Source organism: Dermacentor silvarum, chromosome 4, assembly GCF_013339745.2.
Source record: "Dermacentor silvarum isolate Dsil-2018 chromosome 4, BIME_Dsil_1.4, whole genome shotgun sequence".
Taxonomy (NCBI): domain Eukaryota; kingdom Metazoa; phylum Arthropoda; class Arachnida; order Ixodida; family Ixodidae; genus Dermacentor; species Dermacentor silvarum.
In genome coordinates this window covers 135,115,978-135,137,959 of record NC_051157.2, presented here as the reverse complement: position 1 = coordinate 135,137,959, position 21,982 = coordinate 135,115,978, and the positions used below count along the sequence as shown (strand labels likewise).

Sequence of the window (21,982 nt, the reverse complement as noted above, 5' to 3'; positions counted from 1 at the left end):
TCTCACACATAATATTGAATAAGTGTATCATTGATAGGAGCACCGTTGTTTCATATCATTGTGCCCAGTTACTCGTGGGCTTGGGTGATAAGAAAAATCCAGCAATGTGGTAATGCCAATGCGAGATAAGTCAAGGCCTCCGAAAAAGAGCACTTAGATAGTCCTAAATCAGCAAACCGTGTGCGTACCTTGAGCTGGCTATCTAATCGAAAAACTCCACCTTTATTTCCGTTGTCGCTTTCGTGCGAGTCGTGGAGTTTGTAGAAGCCGGTCCACATAACCAGACGATCACAAGAGAGCAGTGACAAGCAGGTGTTGTAGTCGTTCTTATTCCTGCTTTGGATGACATACCAAGCGATACAACTACCAAGCGAAAGGCTTCCACAAAGCAGAGGCCAGTAACTCCGGTATAATATGTGTTAGGGTCGGCCGTGGCCTCGGTTCACCATGATAGCGTGGGGGACTACAACTGTGCTCAAGGCGACGTTGGTTGTAATCTGGTCAAGTGCTTATTCCGTGTCGGCAGGTAAGTGTTCTTTGTGCGCAACGCTTATTTCTAACGTAACTGAAAAAAAGCTTTAAAATGCGACAGAGACAGCCTTATATGTGACGAGTATCGCTTGAGTATTACAAGTTTCGCGTGTTGTTTTTCGGAAGTATTGAAACACGGAACGTTTTAAAACAGGCAGTCACTACAGAGATGGGGACCTGCCATAATAGCGCAAGTGCTAGCTAAGTGAGCGCCCTGTCATTGGCTGTGTCCTCTTAGTGTTTGTGCTTTGTCTACGTCTTCCTTCGTATTCGTTCCCAGTGCGCTGTTGCTTATTTGCCTTGAATCAATACGAAATAGCCTAATTTTATATCCTCTTCTGTGGAACAGTGCTGCAGTCGCAAAAGTCAGATGCCCCTTTTAATTTCATTGTAGGAATTTGCATACACATTCCATGTGTAACGCTTGCTTCAAATTAGGCTGCATTTTCCGTGTTACACCATTTTCTTTTCAAATGGTCGAGCGCGCACATGCAAACGCATGATGTTTACCTTGCGCGACACTCAAAACCAGCGAATGTGAAAAGTTGTATTTTAAAAGAAGGGGTTACATTGAGAGGACCCCTCACTGTAGTTCGCACACGATAGCTAGGGAGCCACATCAGCCAGAAAAGAACTTGTGCAATAGGGCCCCTTTCCTTTCGTGATTCGTGACGCCTTACGAAAAAACTAAGTTCCCGACTGCGACCTCTTCGATTCGAGCCTCGTGAAGGTAAGTACTGTTGTTTTCTGAAATTACTGATTTCCTTCTATTGATAGCATTCACGTGACGTTACGCACCCACCTTAACACCGTATCGGTGCAACAACATAGTGACTACGAGCACTTCAGTCCAATCCATCTTATTGAAAGCTTTCACGTGACGTTACGGGCACAGCTCATCATCGTGTCGGTGCACCAACATGGCTGATACAATGACGTCAGTGCAAGCCATCTATTCTTTTATAATTGCGGTTCAAAATAGGTTAGGGCAAATTCAGTTAGGTTATGTCAGAAACGAAACACGAACATATATTTGTCCTCCATACATATGTACCGACTAGCCCAGCTTCATACGCATAGCCTGAAAAAAAAAGGCGCCCCCTGGCTTTTGCGACTGCACTACCGTTCCACAGAAGAGGATGGAAAACTGGGCTATTTGGTATTGATTCAATGCAAATAAGCAACATCGCACTAGAAACGAAGACGAAGGAAGATGTAGACACAACACAAACTCTAAGGAGACACAGCCAATGACAAGGCGCTAACTTAGCACTTGCGCTATTATGGCGGGCCTCCTTCTCTGTAGTGACTGCCTATCTATATACACTTAAACTTGTTTATAACGAACCTCCATATACCGAATTCCTTGATATAACGAAGTTTCTCTACTCCCCGCCGTTACTCCATAGAAGCACATGTATTTGAGACCTCTACGTGACGAAGTCGCAGCGGGAGACCCCCTCGAAATAAGGACTTTTCCCCGCCGACAACCAAGTGATTTCGCCCCAAATTTTGTGATTTTTGCGCGAGCAGCAACCGGAAGCATCTTCTCCGCCGCGACGGAATGCCGAGCGGCGGCGTCGCGCTTGGCGCGCTCGAATTCACGGCGACTGCGAGGCGTGAGCGAGCACACGTGTGCGCGTGTGCGAGCGTGTGCAAGGCTGGCCTACATCCCTCGACCCGGCGATCTTGCCGCCGCGGCCGTGACCTTTCTCCCTCCCTTCATTCAAACCTGATCCCGCCGCTTGCTGCAGCTGGCCTAGCCCGCGAAGCCGGCACTCTCCTTTTCTAATTGATGTTGCCGAAGGAAAAAAAAAACGTTTTGTTTCAACGCTGGCAGCGCCACTCTTTGGTTACTGCGTAAGTCTCTGCGCTTCCCTTCACTAACCTGACACTAGGTGACACTATACGACGCTACGACGCCATCGTGTCGCTCGCTCTTCGTTTCCGACGCCTTGCGCTCGTGCGAAACGACACGCGTCCTCGCATCTAGTACCTGGTGTGACATTCCAAGAATGAGTGCTTCGACGAAGAAACGCAAGATATTGACCTTGTCTGCAGTTCGCTTTGAAGATAAGCCCGTACGGGCGCACACTTTTCCCACATCGCACATCGCTTTCAAGATACGGCGGCCGCCGCCGAAGTAAACGCCTCCTTTTTAATCTATGAAAAAAAAAAACTGAATAAATTCGAAAGCAAAAATGTCGGTGGTAGTGTGCTTTTAACCTATGATCCCACGCTCAAAAGCCGACTGTCTTACCAAATGGACTAAACCGGCGCCTCCTAGATAGCAGGCCTGCCCACTCTGCTTTATGACGTCATGCTACTTAGACCGAAATTTCCATTGCCAATAAGCTCGACGTGACGACAGCAGTGACGTCCAAATCATCGCAGCGTACTTAGAAGCGCCTCCATTAGATTATATGGCTGTCGGACAAGGTAGCATGACATCACGGATCGTAGTGCACCGGGCTTGTGCTATCTAGCAGGCGTAGGCCAAGCGTCTCAACGCACTCGCTTGCCCGCGAGCAGTTCATAACTCGAAGGACCACACAGCGGCATTCAGTTGAACAATATTGCTTTCGCATTCACAACTCATAAGTGCTTATGTGTCCTCGGCTGTCTCCAGAGCTTCGCAGCTGGTATGGTGTCAGCATTTCCACTCAGGCCCACACAGACCCGAACACTCCGACGAGGGAAGGGAACAGCGTAACACGCGACACCACTCCCGACCTCACCTTCATCACACAAACCACGCGAGCCGAATGGCTGAACACACTCGAAAACTTAGGCAGCGATCACTACATACTGAACATAACGCTACAAACCAGACGCCTACGCAGACAGATCGGCACAGCCAAAAATCACTGACTGGCGAAAAATCAGGGAAGCCCAAGAACAGGACACAAACACAATCACGAACCTGGAAGACTGGTGCGACAACCTCCGTCGACATAAACAACACCATACAAAGGAAATTGCCAGAAAGGAAGAGACCCCAGAAGTGGATCCCCACCTAATACACCTGTGGGACGCCAAACGAGGTCTCACCCGCCGTTGGAAAACACAGAAGTACAACAGGAAACTGAAGACACGCATAGCACAAATAACAACAGAAGCAGAAGAATATGCCTAGCAACTCGCCTCGGCGAACTGGTATAGATTCTGCGACTCCTTCGGTGGCACCCTGGGTACCGCCAAGACGTGGCACATACTCAAAGCCATCCTGGACCCCACCAACACCAAAGGAGAGGGGACAAGGCCCTGGAGCGGCTACTACACACCTACCCAGGCAGCCAACAAGACCTCATCGACGCCATCAAGAACAAGTGCTATGGAGATCCAGCTCCCACGCAACCATGTACAACACCATACATGGGACAACGCAACCCACTTTTGGACGAACCCATCACAGAAAACGAGGTGAGAGCGGCCATCGCAGCCACCGCCCGTAACACAGCGGCGGGCACGGACCGTATCACGAACGCCATGATCAGAAACCTTAGCGACAAGGCCATCTCCGCGCTCACGGCCTTTCTCAACCAACACTGGGAACAAGGTACGGTACCGGCGATGTGGAAACACGCACGCATAATCATGATCCCCAAACCGGGGAAGAAATTGGCAATTGAAAATCTGAGACCAATCTCGCTCACATCCTGCCTCGGCAAGGTGTACGAGAAAATCATACACAAGAGACTACAGGGACACTTAGAAGACAACAAGCACCTGCCAGACACCATGTTTGGTTTCCGCGCAGGCTTGTCCACACAATACGTTTTACTGCAAATCAAGGAAGAAGTCCTCAGCAACGTTCCCCGAAGCGGCGAACATACCCTCCTAGCAATCGACATCAAAGGAGCTTTCGACAACGTCAGCCACCAAGGAATCCTAGAAGGGCTCGCCAACACCAACTGCGGTGAGCGAACGTACAAGTACGTTCAGAGCTTCCTAAGCCACCGCACGGCAGAGCTGAAGATTGCGGAGATCCAGACTGCAGTATACCACCCTCCCAACAAGGGCACACCACAAGGAGCAGTCATCTCACCCACGCTCTTCAATGTCGCCATGATCGGCCTCGCAAGAAAACTGCAGGACGTAGAAGGCCTCCGCCACGCCTTCTACGCAGACGACATAACACTCTGGACCACAACAGGGTCCCTTATTGAAAAGAAGAACGGCTGCAAACTGTAGCTGACCTCATCCAAGAATACGTCAGCCAACGGGGACTACAATGCTCGCCCGAGAAATCGGAACTCATACGAGTCTGGCGAGGCCGGGGTAACCACACAGTCCCCACAGACCCAACACGAAAAATCGAGGTACACCTCAACGGGAGCCTCATACCAGAAACGTCATTGCTCAGGGTGCTGGGCATGTGGCTGCAGTCTAACCAGCGTGCTACACACACCCTTACGCTCCTCAAAACCAGTGTCAAGGCGATATCACGCATGATATCCCGTGTAACATCGAAGAATAGAGGCATGAAGGAAGGGGACACACTCCGACTGGTCAAAAGCCTGGCGGTGAGCAGAATCACACACAGCCTGCCCTACTACCATCTCACACAATCCGAGACGAAACAGGCCGACACGCTCTTGAGGATGGCTTTCAAGACCGCTCTCCGCCTGCCGATGAGTACATCGACTGAGAAATTATTGGCGCTGGGGTTACACAACACCCTCAGTGAACTCACAGAAGCCCTTCACGTCTCACAACAACAGAGACTTGCGCGGACTCACACGGGCCGGCAGGTCCTACAAACCTTGGGCTTCAAAGCCACAACAACACGAACCCAAGAAACCTGCACGATACCTCGTCACGTCCAGGACAGGTATCACATTGCCCCAATACCACACAACATGGACCCTAACCTACACTCCGGAAGGAGGAAAGCGAGGGCCCAATACATAGAGAAAACATTCAGGTTCGATACCACGGCCCGTTTTACGGACGCCGCTATGTACGGAACGAAGAAAAAAACACCGCATATCCACGGGGTGAATGATGATGAGTGGGCGAAGCTCCGGAGGGAATCATCGGTAAACCGTGAATCTTCCGTGTAATTCGCCCAGTCTCGCCGCACTAAATCGAACGATTGACTTCCACCAATGACACGCGCCATATGTGACGTCATTCCTATTTTATAACAGCGCCCTTCATTATAATTGCACCATCTCCCGCTTAAGGGGACGCTAGCACAAACGCGTTAGAAACGTGCAGTACTCTAAGGGGAAGAGGCCACAGCGTCTTACGCAGCCGTTTACACATGCCGGAACGTGCACCGCGTTTGCCGACGCCATCAGCGTTTATGAATACGGGGGTAAGGCGGAGGCCCACAGCGTCTTACACCAGCTTCTTGCACGGGCCGTAACGCGCTAGCACAAACGCGTTAGAAACGCGCAGTCTTTCGTTAATGTTGGGTATTTATTGCCATCGGGGTGCGTCTATCCATGTGCGCTTAGTGGCGTAGTGGTTAGCGCCACGCGTTCAGAAGCGAGGGGTCCCTGGTTCGATTCCGCTACGGCCACAACTCTCGGAATTTTTTTTTCTCATAAAAGTAGACGTGGCTACCTACTACGACGACTACAACGACTACTACTACAGAGGAGGGACAGACCCACACCCTAAGGAGCTTCGCCCCTAAAAGGGCGCAGTGGCAGTGGTCTGCGACCGCCGAGGCCACGTCACCTCCAGTGCTTCGACCCGCCCCTGCACGATCACAGAAGCGGAAGAGCTGGCCATCGCGTTAGCCATCCGCGAAGGCCAACACTCAAGCAAACCACTGACGATCCTCTCGGACTGCCAGCAGGCCTGCCGCAACTTCCTACAGGGAAGAATCGCAAGACCTGCGGCACAAGTCCTAGCCCAAATACCCAAGGAGGACACTGACGACAACACCATCATAACCATCATTTGGATACCGGGTCACGCTGCCATAACGGGTAACCTGTATGCCGACAGACCAGCTCGAGAATTTGCACATAACCGAGCACTCATCACGCCGACTGCAGATGACCCTGACCCAGTTGACCCCGAGTATTCAGCAATCCTGAACTACCACAGAGGGAGTCGCTTGCGATATCCCCCACCCCATCGAATACTAAAGAGGGAGGATGCCGCTGCCTGGCGTAGGCTCCAGACAGGCACTTACACGAACCTACACATATTACATCGCCTGCACCCCACAGCCTACAGGGACGAATGCCCGTGGTGTGGGGCCACACCAACCCTATACCACATTACGTGGGAGTGCACGCTACACAACATAGAACACCATGACACGAAACACCACGAGGGAGCAATGGGAGGCACTGCTGTCCAGCTCGTCCCTCGACGACCAGCTCAAGCTGATCCAGAGAGCAGAGAAGATGGCAAGAGCCAGCGGAGCCCTGGACTAGGGGCCCCAACCATTAGCGATGCCCCATTGGGGCAAGACAAAACCATCTTTGAATTAAAGTTTTAAAGACGATAGTCTTTCTTGGGGAACTTAAACGCTAAAAATTTGGTCTGTCTGTCTGTCTGTCTGTCTGTTTGTCTGTCTGTCACCCGATTCAGCCACCCGGCCAAAATTGGACCACTTGCTTACCGCCCACACTACTTAAACTGGTACGGCTGTTCATACTTGTGAACGTAATCGATCACAAAGTAAATATTACGCATATCTGAGGCGCAACATCACTAGGTAAGTATTAGGAGGTGTGTTCCTTTAATAGAAAATACATAGATACGTAACTCTAAAGACCCTAGTTTCTTAAGCTGCGCTGAAAATGCCATGCTATGCGCGTTTTATTTGCAGCCCGTCGCTGCAGCCTCACGTGCAAGCTCGCGCGAGCAAACGCCGCTTGCGCGCAGCGAAGCATAGACCGCTGCATAGACGGAACGCGCGGAGTAATACATTTTAATGGCCGTACTTCTTGCGCAGCTTTTACAGCGTTGCACCTGGCTGATGTATGAAACGGAGTATAGGATGGCTAATTTAGCAGTACAGAGTTTTGAGGCACATAACCGTAATCCGTAGCGTTCATTTAATTAGGAATACATATTGTACTGGTTTTGCGTTAGTAAATGAAAAATCAATGCGTTAGAAATGGCGTCGAATGCGTTAGAAATGGTGTAGGAAACGCTACGCGTTAAAAGAAGCCGACTGACGCCGCGGCTCTGCAGCCGGCTTTAAGTCAACGGTAATAAAAGGTCCCAACAGACGGCGCGAGAGCAGGGCGAACGCGGTAAATTTGAATTGAATTCAGCAAAATCTCCATTGCATCCATCATGGGAGCAGTGAGAGGGGAGGGGAAGAGCGTGAGGGGAGGGAGGGTGGACAAGAGAGGGTGTTACTTATCAGGGGTGGCAGAAGACTATCGTCTTTCGATGTCATTTGCAGCGAAGCAAGCAGATATGCGGCCAACTTTTTTCTATCTATCTATCCACTCAGGCCTAAATCATAATCTCTCCGTACAAACGTACATTCCCGAATGTAGAATATAACATCACGAGTAATATATATATCGATTCAGCGCAATGTAGGAACCATTGCTATGTGAAGCGCTTTGCAGGTAGGTGGCTCCATAGCATCGTTTGGGGTTGCGCAACGTGGCGCAATATGTTCGTGTACACAAGCAATAATTTATTGCATGTATTGCGTGTGTGGTGCGAGCGTGCGTGTGTGTGACGACAATGGTAAGGGGGCGGCACAACGAGGACGATGGTGAAGACAATGGAATGACGACTCTTCTTTTGTACAGGCGCGTTGGGTTTTGGCTGTTAGCTGCAACCTTGTACTATTGCACTATTGGCTACAACCTGTGTCTATTCAGAAGGTGCGTAACTCGGATAACCGGGCTGATCCAGAAAATGCTACAAAGCCACATGACATCTTAAAATAAGAACTCCTCCTAGAAAGCAGGCATGTGCACTCTGTTTTGTGACGTCATGCTATTTGGACCAAAATTTCCATTGTCAAGCCCGGCGTGACGAAAGCGGTGACGTCAAAGTCACCACGGCCAACTGGGAAGCGTCCCCATTAGATTCTATGGCTGTGGGGCAAGGTACCATGACGTCACCGATCGCAGTGCGCAGGCCTTGTGCTATCTAGGAAGCGTTGGCTATACCCCTGTACAGCAAGGAGAAAACGGGCACGCTGTCCCACGAGCGCAGCACATTGTTGAAATGCGATGTGACGCACACGCTAACCATCTATCTTGCACCTGTAGCGCTCGTTTGCGCACAGTAAATAGTGTGACAAGGATGTTCCACATGCCATACATGCATCTGGTACCTAAAAGATACAGCAGCGGGCTTTTCCGCGAGAGTACATCGATTCAAATCTTACCTTTTGGCATGTAAATTTCTTTTGGAAGAAGCTCTAACCAAACTGACACAGGAACCTACCTAACTAACTAGAGCAACGGCCCTTGTAAACATGCAGTGCCTCGCCCTAATGAAAATTGAATTACGAGCGCCAAGTATGTTGCGCTCCATCCCTGGGCTCGCTCCATGCGCATTTTTCAATACGACTGTTGTGTGGGCATATAGAACCAGCTGCTTTGTGGTTCTTAAGTAACGAGTGCATATCTCACCCCTGCTGCAACAGAAGAATGATATTATAACAGGAATGCTAGAAGTGAATGTGTAGAGAATTAGAGGACAAGGAGCTCTCATCTTAACATAAGGAACGTAACGACATAAAATGCAACCTTATATCGATACATGAGTATTTTCTAAGCAATGTTCATCTGTAATGTGTTCTTCGGAACTCTAAGCACGCAGAGCTAGTTGGAACATCGCTAACTTCGTTCCTGTGTGTTGTTAAGGCTACTATCGGTGGCTTTAGTAACAGAAAAGACTTCTTTATTCCCCATTGACAACAAGTTTCTCGTCAGCTCTATTTTACTCGTAATTTGTCACAATCGTGCATATATGCAGGGAACTGAATAATTGGCGAGCTCTTAGTAGAGTACGCTGCAATAGGTTTGTTCGTGATGCATCATATACTGTTACCATGCGACACCAGCTTTCGTACTGAGCTGTTCTTTTGTATCGGTCCGGTTTCACTTATGCGCTAATATCGCAATGACAACGGGTAACCAGTTACGTTGTGCGCTAGTGCAAGCCATCTGGGCTTAAAGTAATTTGTGGGCATTAAACATGCAAATTTGCAATTATTTGGGCGCGAGAACTTTTAAGGTGATAGCCTTAGGTGTGTATGTGGGCGGTGCCCCTGACGAAACTGCACCGTGGCGAAAAATGGCTGACGCCGCAAACAGTAAAAAAACAGCCAAAATATGCTCGGATTGACGTCACATTTCTCAGGAACGTTCCTGTAAGCAAATTAAATTAGTGGCTTTGAAAAGAAAATTTGGTACATTTCGGTCTGGCTGGGAATCGAAGCCGGGCTCCAAGGTGCGAGAGGAGCGCGCTTCCCTGAAGCCACGGCTGCTCCACGGTTCCGTGCCTAGTGCATGCGTGATTGCATACGTCACGTCGCAGCCATCGCGCTGACTAATGGTGTGGCCTAGGGCGGGCAATAACATGCTGCACTTTAGGTACTACGTGTAGTGTTCATATGTGGCGTTCACGAGGTCCCCTTAGTGCCACACGTGTACTTCCCATTGCGGCTCGTTATGTCTTGCAAGGAAGTCTAGCCCCAATTGTATAAAATAATGCATTACCAATATGTCTTACAAAGAAGTCTAACCCCGCTTGTACAACTTTATGTACTACCAAACTTGTAGTAGGCTTTCGCCTTCTTGTGTTACAAGAGTTTGAAATCTGCATTACGTTTTTTTCACCATTGCGCGTAAAAAAATTTACCCTCGTGGACAACTGTTGTGAAAAACTTGTGACGCCGCAGGCCAAAATAATATTGAAAAAAAAAACGCTGCATAAAATGAACACGTCGTTGTCAAACGCAGAAGACCTTTATGCACGTGTTAGAGTTGCTGCAGGAATTGCTGCAGGAAATTTCTATAGTCTCCAGGTTCGATATGATATCTCCAGTTTTGTGACAAAGGCTGTGCATTATCTCAATTGATCATAATTGGTTTTCGTACTGGTTCAAAGATGATGTACTGCACAATGCTCTCGTTTCATCCTGGCTTTCAAGCAACTGTTGCTGGGCATAGGGCATAATGTTTCCGCTTGATAGCACCGGTGACACGTGGTATAAGACACGGAAAGTGGGAACAGTGTACCCGTTGCATCAGCTGCAAAGTAGGCATTGCTGCAGCTTTTGATAGAAAATTGTATCTTGACTTTCATTATCTTATCGCCATGTTCAGCCAGACAAAAGAAATCATACCGCATTAATTGATCTATTCTTTCTAAAGGCCTCAGCTCATGCTATGTTCCTCCCACCCACAAAATTCTGCAATATTGTTTTCATTTTCAATGGCATGATCGTACGCACTTATGGGGCATTTTGATGACCGAAGAATCAGGAAGAGAAAGGGGTGTATATTGTGGAATATGAAGAGCTTATTTTGAATGCGAAGCCTTAATTTCTTGGCGAAAATTTCCCACTTTAACAGTATCTATCTATCTATCTATCAATTTATCTATCCATCTATTTATCTATCTAGCCGCCTACGTCTTGGTGCTATCATGGTCGTATCATTAAATTGATGTTTACCAAAATTGTCATACTATGACAAGAGTGTATGACGAACATGATTGATAGGTCATGACATAAATATCATGACATGTGTGTCATGTAGGTCATGAAACAGCTGCCTACGTCATGGTGATTTCACAGTTCTTTCGTTGACTTGGTAGGTACTAAAATTGGAATAGTACTACAACAGCGTATGACGCACATAAATGATAGGACATGACAAGAATGTCATGACATGCATTTCATGTAAGTCATGAAACAGCCGCCTAAATGACAATGACCCATCGAAAAAAATACATTAACACTCAAAAAACACTGAAATGAGTTCAAACGAGGGTACTAAGTGAAGACAACACTAAAGGATGATGCTAGAAGTCATGGTCATGAGCATGACTCAGCAAAAATGACAATGACTCAGCGAAAAAATATTTACACTCAAGATCCACTGAAAGGGGTTCTGACAGGGTTACTAATTGAAGGAAACAGTGAAAGATGATGCTAGGAGTCATGGTCATGAGCATGACCCAGCAAAAATCACAATGACTCAGCGAAAAAAGATTACACTCAGAAACCAGTGAAATGGGTTTTGACGTGGGTATTAAGTGAAGGAAACACTAAAGGATGGTGGTAGAAGTCATAGTCATGAGCATTACTCAGCAAACATGACAATGAGTCAGCAAAAGAAGATTAACACTCAAAAACCACTGGAATTGGTACTTACATGGGTACTAAGTGAAGGAAACACTAAAAGATGATGGTAGAAGTCATAGTCATGAGCATGACTAAGCCAAAACTACAATAACTCAGCAAAATTTATTAACATTCAAGAACCAATGGAATGGGTTCGGATGTGGTACTTGTGACGTAGTGACAACGTTGTGCAAAGCCATGCACACGCTCAAGTGCAGCAATATACACCCCCCTTGCTAGAGGCTATAGAATCTACGGCTTTCTTGAATAAACGTTCTTTCCCCCGCCCCCACCCGTCTCGAGCGTGCTACAGTATAAGTGAAGGAAAAGGCTAAGGTCAATGCTTGAAGGCATAGTCATGAGCATGGCTAAGGCTTTTGCCTTAAATCCTCCTAGGCGTTGCTAAAGGGTCTCCTGGAGACTTATGACGTGAATGTCATGACATGCATGTCATGTAGGCCATGAAAAAGCCGCCAGCGTGTTGGTGCTCTCATGGTCGTTTCGTTAACTTGCTAGGCTCCCCGCACACTGCTTCGCATAACATTGATTCCCACAGGGCGTGGGATCTGCCGGCTTTAAGATGTGAAGCAGCTTGTATAGCGTATATTGCTGCACTTGAGCGTGTGCATGGCTTTGCACAACGTTATCGCTACGTCACAAGCACCACATCCGAACCCATTCCATTGGTTCTTGAATGTTAATAATTTTTGCTGAGTTATTGTAGTTTTGGCTTAGTCATGCTCATGACTATGACTTCTACCATCATCTTTTAGTGTTTCTTTGCTTAGTACCCTCGTCCGAACTCATTTTAGTGGTTTTTGAGAGTTAATCTTCTTTCACTGAGTCATTGTCATTTTTGCTGATTCATGATCACAGCTATGACTTCCACCACCATGTTTTAAAATTTCTTCACTTAGTACCCACGTCAGAACCAATTTCAGTGATGTCACTCCTTCCCTCCCCCCATCCATCCATCCATCCGCCGTGCGGCGTCCACACCCCAACTGCGCATGTGCATCCTCCTCCCCCTCCTCTCCTTGTCTCATCTCCTCTCCTCTGGGCATTCATGCGCATCCTTCTCCCCCTCCTCTCCTTGTCTCATCTCTTGTCCTCTCGGCATTCCTCCTCTCCACTACGACACACCTCTCCTCTCCGGATTGCGCAACGAATGGCAACACCTGCGGCTCCACGCGCAATAATGCGAAGCAGCTTAGGTTAGAGGCGCGACGGTAGGAGCTGCATAATCCGCTGGAGGGCGTCACTGTAGCTCGCGGTATAATGACGCGCGCGCGCGCTCCGCTCCTCTCATTCTCCTCCCGCAACGCACGGTAATATAACGGTAGCGACGTACCTCAACCTAACGGAAACGACGAACTGAGAAATAATGGTAACTTGAGTCAACCCCATTCCGGCTTCGCATACTACTCAGGGTTCCCCTACGGGAAGATGGTTTAATTTTTTTTCTTCTACTCCTTTGAACACATTCTGGCCGGCTGAAATCATGGCACCTGGCCAATATACAAACTGTACGCGCATTTGCCCCTTCCTTCATATGATATAATACCCCATAATGGCAACAGCTTTATTTACTATTCCACTTGATCATATCAGATTATTGAACGTCATCAATTCGGGCCCTAATGAGAACATTTACGCAGAAAGTTGATTGACATAAGTGCGTCTGTCTGGTCTCCCTATCCGAAGTATTTACTTGAAGAACTGGTATCGGCTCATAATTTGGCTGTATGGTTTATTTCGCGTTGCTATGGCAGGGGGGGGGGGTACTATAACACAAGTATAAGGCAAATTAAACTCGACTTTTGACTAGAGCATTACATCTTCGTCGCGACATTTCTGTGTTGTCATTATTTGATAAATATGTACACAGCACAACGCCATTACCTTTGCATCTTGAAGTTTCTTATTGAAGTTTCGTGATCACAAAGAATATACACTCATTCAGCTTCACGCAAATCTATAGCACAACACTATATTTGAATTCCGCTGCACTGTCAGGAGCCATTCGTCTTTAGGAAGGCATTTATGACATCATAGCCTCCGATATAGGTCACAAAAATATCCCGACATCTACTAAACATGCATTTTTATATGTATTGTAGAGAATTGTACGTCCTCCCAGTTGTTTTGATTTCTGGGGTCTTTTTTTAGCGTTTATTTTTATTCCTTACCCCTGCGCCAATGGTAATAAAGTGATATGTCATCCACGAAATCTTCGTTAAAAGTATAATGCTACGTGCCGCTCTTCCGTTTTAATTGCTGAGGCCGTTTTTTTTTTGCCTTCTGTTCACTGCCCTGTTGTTATTAATGTTAGATAAATGAATGGGTTACATCTGCGCAATTTTGTTTTTACTTTTCATACTGTTGTTTCTTACAACAAAGTTTTATGTTAACCACTGATTTAGTATGTTGCGCTACTTCTCTTTTGTGGTTATTTGTAATGTATTCAAATATTGGTGATACCGGTAATAATCCGAAGCATTCTTTGACTAATTTCCACGCGCTGCACTGTAGCTGGGTAGTTATTTCTTGTCTTGTCGCACTTCGTACCTCTATAATAGTGAGAGTCTTTAGGAAGAGTTTGATACATGCATTTTCTCGGGTACTATATACGGCTAAATGCAAGAAAATGCCTGACAAAGGCCGCATCACCAATATTTACACTTTTACACTTAACAGCCATATAGCAAGGTAGAAAAAAAGGGAATAACAGTATCATCTAGTAAACAAGCAGTAGAAATCGGCGTAACAGAGAACTCAGAAGTGTTGCTTACAATATGAATCGAATCCACTAAAATGTTATGCATAGTACATCTTTGAAATTAAGAAGAAATTGCCTGAGGGTGAACTCTTCTAAACCTAGTTATCATGGGCGAAATGTCTGTTTTGCTTGGTTTTGCAAGGACTATATGCACACAGCGTTTCATTATTCCACGCGTCCGCGCTTGGTAAGCTTCTTTATAACGTGTTGATCTGGCCTCCCTTTGCTCCGGTGTTTCAGCAGCCCACTTTGCCTTTGCTTGAGATTTCACAGCCTGCCGTCTAGCTATATGTACTGGATGACTGGATTCAGCCAGCCGGGAGGCCTCCATGGCGAGACTGAGCGACCAAGTGCAGGTGAAGCAGCTGTTAAACTCTCGCCTAGTCCCGTGGTACCGCAGTGGCGAGGGTCCGAGCGAGCGCAGCTGCGGCGCCTCTTCGCAGCAGATCACGTGGCATGACCTCACACCTGCCACACTTAAGTTCCTGCGGCTCGCGCCCTGGAGGGTGAAGATCATTGAATTACCTTGCGAGACATGGCGTAGTAGAGCTTTCGCTCTAATAAAAGGACCATGTCATACACTACAGCCCCTCCCGTCAAATGCCATCTGCGCAAAATAACATGAACAGCTCGTGCGAACGAGTCAGCACGCGTGCAACGCTACAGCGGACTCATATAATGTGAAAGGGTTTTAACAGAGGAGCTGTTTAAGCCGGCCGTAAAGTGTGCCGCGTGCCACCACCTTGCATAGTAGTAGTAATGACTTATTAATGAAAATGACTCCGATTTCTGCTGTCCAATAGGGAGGGAGCTTGGTGCAGCGTCAGGGGAACGGGAAGTAGGAGAGAAAGATGTAAGGAAGGGAAGAGAAGGAGAAGCAGCAGTAGTCTCATCCGATCATGGAGGAGGCCGGTGATGAAGCAGATGGCCTGCTGGGGGCGAGCGCTTAGCGATGGGCAGTGATCTCTTTCGACTCCACAAACTCCAAGAGGCTATGGAGAGCTCGGAGGTGGGGAGGCAACGGCAACAGGAGGTCGCTGGTTGTCGCAGCAGGTAGAGCCTGTTGTCTGTAGGCAGTGATAACTTTTGAGAAGTCCTGTGCCAGCGCTGGGCAAGCACGGAAAAGGTGCTCGAGGGTTTCGGGGAAGCGGCAACGTTCACAGGCCGGTGAGCTGGAGCGTCCCTTCGCGTGCAGCCGCGCCGCCATCCAGACACAGCCCGTGCGCAGTCGAAGCAACGTCGCACGTTCACTCCTGGTAAGGCCACCCTCTGGAAGTAGCCTGGCACCCTTGCCCTGGCCACTCTGGCATCCGGGTGAACTGTTGCGCTTTGCATAGCAACCACCTCGCGAAGTGGCGTGTGCCTCGCCTCCTCTCAGTGACGTGCACATGTTGCCTTGACATGGGACGAGGGAAGGAGAGCATGCGCGCGGCGCGTGCAATGCTCGGGAGAGGGAAAGAGCGAATGAGAACAAAATAGAGCAGCACCAATGAAGCAACGCGCAGAGCTGCTGCCGACGCCGCCTGCGTTTCGCGCCGGGGAAACGCGGCCTGCGTCGGCAGTAGCTCGGCAGGTTTCGTCCAGACACGCCCCGGCAAGTGCCGTGGCACAGCATGGCCGTGACGTCAACGGGGAGATAAAGCTGGGAGCCACCGCGATGGCGGCACAACTCTCGATGACTCTGTGGCGAGTACATGTAGCCTTGACATGGGACGACCAAGGAAGATCCGGGCCATGGAGGAAGAAAAATATAGGAGGGAGCATTACGTCACGCAGCCAACCTTGGCTAGCGAGCGCTTCGTGTAGCCAGCAGTGGTGGACGAACGCGTGACCTCCTGCGTGGAAATCACGGAGAATCGAGATTTGTCGAGACGTTTGGTTACCGGTAGTTTTTATTCTGTGCGCGTTCGACCGGCAGCTGCTTACATGCACGAAGGAAAAAGATTGTTCCTTGCTTTGTTTTTTTTCCTTGTTTTTTTTCAAGAGTTTCAAATGGTTTCGAATGTGTATAAAAATATCTACCGGGAGTTCTAAAACCTACCGTGCGCTCTGACGTATCCTCCGTGCTCTGACGTTTTCATCACTAGTTGGGCCGCCACAGTCGGCGACTATCGCGGTGCGGTATGCTCCCTCCTGTATTTTTCTTTCCTCTTTGATCCGGACACCCGAAGAAGAAGCCATGCACCTTGAAGCGCGCCGCGCGGCCAAGCGAGAATCTCCGCGTCGGTGGCGAGCCGATTCGTAATACCGTGCCTAGCAGCACTTAGCATTTCCTAGCAAAACTTTGCCAAACCTAGTAAAACCTGGAAGAAGCTAGGTCGATCACCAGCTCTGCTGTTTATTCTTATTAGTTAGCTGTAAAGCAATTCGAAAAAGAACAAAAGAAAACAAGAACACTTTCACGCTCTTTTGTGGCCGACATATGTGACCGACAATTCAATCTTCGCCTGTCCAGTTGTTTGAGCCCAAAGCTCAAACAACTGGGCTAACATCTCCTGCATTCTCCTCTCCTACCAAAACGGACTCGCTGTTTGAAACGTTTAGCGCGTGCGTCACGTGTCAGCTTCTTGCGTTCATTTGTCGTGACAGATCGCACTTTGAAATGCTAGGCAGACTGCACTCCGCTTCCCCACACCCCATCTTAGGGATGGGCCCACAGAACCCAGTACATTTCTTTATAAGGCGACTAACTCTAGATAGAATTAGTTCGACGCTTTGCCGCCTTCCTGATCGGCCCAGGTAGAACAGGTTTTAACATTTTATCACCGAAGTGCTAATGCCATCGTCGTTTTCATACATCACATGACATAGTCATAAGAACGCACGATTGTATAACACGTAGTCGCTGATGTCACATAGTCACAATCTATGTTTCTTGTTACAATCGACTTGCATGCTCGCGTCGAACGGCCTAAGTAAAAATCATGCCGTCGGTGCTAACAATCGCCGTCACCGTCATCTTGCTGCTTTCGTCACACACAGCTCGTGTCAGACACATAGCTCTTGTTCTTAGATAAACACGTTGGTTCACCTGACAACGCTATATCCGTTATCTCAAACGAGGCTGGGTGGCGAGCTACCAGCGAAATATTTCACTTAATATTGATTCCAATAGTGTGTGGGATTTGCTTCATTTTTGTATGACAGTGCTTGGACTCTCCCCCTCCCCCCTCCCGCGTTACCCAATGCCTCCAGGTCCTCTAAGGTATATTGAAATAAATAACAAAATAAATAAATAAATAAATAAATAAATAAATAAATAAATAAATAAATAAATAAATAAATGAGATGGGTATGTAGTGCTCGAGAGATGAAGAGGGAATAGAGAGAGAAGTTAGGTATGGCAACTAAATAAAGTTGAAAGTGATTCAATCTCTATCGAAAAGCTGGATGCGGTGATAGGCAGCTAGGCGTCACAGCACATGGCACTCTATTGCATCACTCCTTGTGTAAGGGGAGTAGGAACAGCGTCGGACAGCTTAAATGTTTTTGCTGCAGTTCCTTCGGGCCCGTGTGAACAGTGCGCAATTTTTAGACTGCACATAACCAATGAAACGGTTTACATTTTAGACGGCTCTACATTTGGGTTTGGCCAACATGTTTAAACTGGACATTCCACTCGAACAACCCGCATTTGTACATTGTGCAATACTTGGAATCAGACTACATTTTCAGACTGCACATACACACGAGAACAGCTTTAAAATGCACCACATTCAGGGTGCAAAGAATGCAAAATCTCTGGAATCGCTCCGCAAAAGAAGCAAGAAACAGACTAGAGTTGATATCGGTGTTGCCACGTGTGCTGTCAAACGTTCCACGAAAATCCACTAGAATCTGCGAATTCTTTTATCAAAACTGCCAAAATATCCGCTAACGTATTTCTGCAATTGAGTGGCCTCCATAAAACAAAGCTTAATTGCTAAATAACGAGACAAGGCCTGTAGCCAACAGCGTAAACTAATACATCACAACTTTTTAAAAAAAAGCTTAACCTTGCACTCGGTCGCGCAACGCTTGAAACAGAGAATCTGGGCGATCGTAGCCCAGCATTTTCCGGAAGTGCGCTCGAACTTTTCATCTGATTACTGATGATGATGATCATTTCTTTTCGCGCGTCTCGGACTTATGGCCGTCACTGCGCGTTGCATATATAGCGCAGCTTGCAACACCGACACCGCGTTGCAATGACGACAACACGTTCCAGCAGACCCGCTCCATGAAAGCGTATCTCGCTCTCATAGCGCGCAAAACCTCTTCTTCACCTCGCGAGCACGAGCGTGCGAACACGCCAGCTGTGGTCGGACGACGACGCTCGAACGCAATCATATGGTTCGCAGGAATGCACGCTCTGCAAGCGTGGCTGTATAGCCACGCTTGCAGAGCCATTGATCAGTTACCGCTTTCCAAAACACCAGGTCCTGATGGAATCTCCAGAGAATTTTATAAAGCCTTAAAATTTATATTAAGGCCTGTTTTACTTAACATATTTACTGATAGTTCTCATGAAGATTGCCTACCACAATCATTTACCAAAAGTCATATTATCTTAATCCTTAAAGTAGTGAGAAAGAAAAATTGCGGTTTGTAGAATGCTATAGACCCATTACACTAACGAATGTAGACTACACAATTTATGCGTCTTTTCTAATCGACTCCAGTATGCAATGGCATTACTTATTGGACGTAACCTACTTGCGCGTTAAAAAGGCCGTTCCATACAAACAAACTTGCATCTAGTCCGAATAGCTCTTCAGTACTGCTCGTTCCACTGTGATCACTTTGCATTGCTTCAGATAGATTTAGAAAAGCATTTGACCGATTGAACCACGCGTTCCTTTTCAAACTTTTAGAACACGTCAATGTTGCCTTCGTTGTTTACAAAGGTGTTCGCATGTGCTACACTAACTGCTCTACCAATATAATTGTTAATGGAAATCTGTCCGAGCCGGTGTCTATTCTTTCCTTTGTAAAACAGGGTTGTCCGTTATCACCACTTCTATTTGCCCTTTATTTAGAGCCATTGTGTACAAGCATTCTAAAGTGCAGTGACATATTCATGGCTTTAACATTTTGGGCAATGAACTCGAAGTATTGGCTTACGCAGATGATCTTGCCTTTTTCTGTGCAGACAAACCGAGCATTGACAAGGTGTTATCATTGACTGAAAAAATTGGTATGGCTTCTAGTGCCCAGATAAATTGGTCAAAAAGCTCACGTCTTTGGCTTGGTTTACCGGGATGTACACCGACTCGATATGCTGGTATAGAATGGACAACCGTGCCAACTAAATACATTGGTGTACCTTTTGATGCATATAAGCTTAGTGCACATTTCTGGCGGGAACGTGTACGGGCACTTCAACACCATGCGCATACCTTTAGGCCACACCGCTTATCTATGTTTGGTAGGGTGGCGGCTTGTAACTTGTTCCTGGCTACAAAAATATTTTATGTACTGCAGATACTTTATTCTGCCCGGACTTATATTCAACGATTTCATAGAATATTTGCTACATTTGTGTGGTCCTCTACCTTTGAGCCTATGAGACAAGATAATTCTTTAGACACGTATGTGCTGTCGGACTTGGCCTAGTGCATCTATATGTGCGACAGATTGTTTGGCGTTTCTTCTTTTTTCGAGATACTTCATACCCAATACTATGATCATTCATACAAGTGAACTTATTCGATGCATTACCCAATGTGGTAGTTTCATCCCAATATTCTGAAAGACCATGTTTGTCGGGTCTTATGTATGAAGTATATTTCGCTGAGCAGTTCCTCTTGGTTCGATTTTCTACTGAGTATCCCTACACAGTGTCCAGAAAACAACTGTACAAAGATTTGATATCAATGATGTTCCCACCTCCCCTTTACCATTCTACATTCTCCAGTTTGCCAGGGAATGACGCATTAAACGAGTCCGCAAGATGCCTTTAGCCTCATGTACAAAAAACGTTTTTCTTTAATTACACAGTGAAACATTACCTCTCAAAACTTGGTTGCACAAAAAAAAGGAATTTTTGTATACACGGTGAATTGTCGCCTTTGTGATGTACCTGAGACTATAGATCATTGCTTCATAAGTTGCAAAGACGCAGTATTATTTTGGGATGTGCTCCAAAGAACTCTCAAGAAAGACTTCATTTTACATCACCATACAATCCAATACTTGATTGAAGCCCACGGAGAAGACGTGCCTTTTGATATGTTTTTCTTAATTGGACTACACAACTTATGGAAGACGCGCATGTTAGACGGAAACGCTCAACCTGTTGTTTCGTCGAAATTTCACTACGCTCAAATGATTGGTCACTTGAAGGAGATGTATGACTTGACAGAGTTTCAACCGGACTGGTACCATTTCTTGTTACGTTGCTTGTCGTTGGCACCTTTTTAGGATCAAAGTTACTTGCCACCTGTTTAAGATCAAAGCTACTTGTAGTTTCGTGCGGGCAGGGTGGGCTTAACGAGATTTTATGTCCTTTTTAGGCCATGAATAGGAGATGTGTTGGCTGGTGCTTGCACGTTTTTCGCAGATAGTATTTTTCTCGCATATACAGGATGGAATAAATACCACGTAAGAAAAAAAAGTGGTTACGACGCTCGCCTTGGAACCCGGGGGTACGCGGGTTTGAATCCCACCTCGGCAAGAAAGCTTCTTTTCTTTCTTCATAGTTTCTTGATGCACACCACGAACCACAAATTACGGCTGTCTTAAACAGATTCGCTTTTAATGAACTTCAATAATTACAAATGAGCGAGATTGCTTGCGTGACTAGGATTTAAATGGTGGCTAAAGTACGTATGTATATCAGTCCACATACTGGAAGAATATGTCAGACTCTTGAAGAAACGTGGTGCAGTTATTTTTTTTTTTTTTGCACAAGCATAGATGGGTGGAACTGTCAAAACATGATTGCTAGACTGTTATTTCGTCGTTGTTTCGGAGCCTGGGTCTCCCACTTGCTGACTCCGGTGTTCTTACTGGCTCGCAGGGCCTATTGAAGTCGATGGACACTCACTTTTTGTAGGCATCATGAGTGCCAGTCAGACGGATAGCTTTCTCTTGAAACTTGTAGCCGAAGCACCCATTTTTTCTGTCTTTTCAGCGAATCTGTGATGGTCAAGATTGTAAAAGCCACTGTGCTGTAGGTGAAGTTGTTTCGAAGCTTTGTGCTTACCAAATTCATGGGCTGAACGAACGTTCAACTTCAGCGATTTGAGTAGAGTTACCGTACCAGCATCGAAAGAGCGAAATTTGCTAGAATAGTTTCACCAGCATAGTCAAGTTAATCATTTATTTCACACAAGACGTTCTGCGCCATTGACGACTTCGCCAGTCATGACGATCGTCCATTTGCTTTC

General features: G+C 46.9%; 1 protein-coding gene across 1 annotated transcript in view; it reads left to right on the top strand.

The window, feature by feature from the left end:
- The first annotated feature begins 238 nt into the window (after nucleotides 1-238).
- Nucleotides 239-21,982, top strand: part of LOC119448917 (MAM and LDL-receptor class A domain-containing protein 1-like) — a 265,378-nt gene continuing 243,634 nt past the window's right edge. The window contains exon 1 of the mRNA XM_049666561.1: nucleotides 239-526. Within this exon, the coding sequence (XP_049522518.1) occupies nucleotides 448-526 (79 nt within the window). The 5' untranslated portion in view covers nucleotides 239-447. The remainder of the gene's footprint in view (nucleotides 527-21,982) is intronic.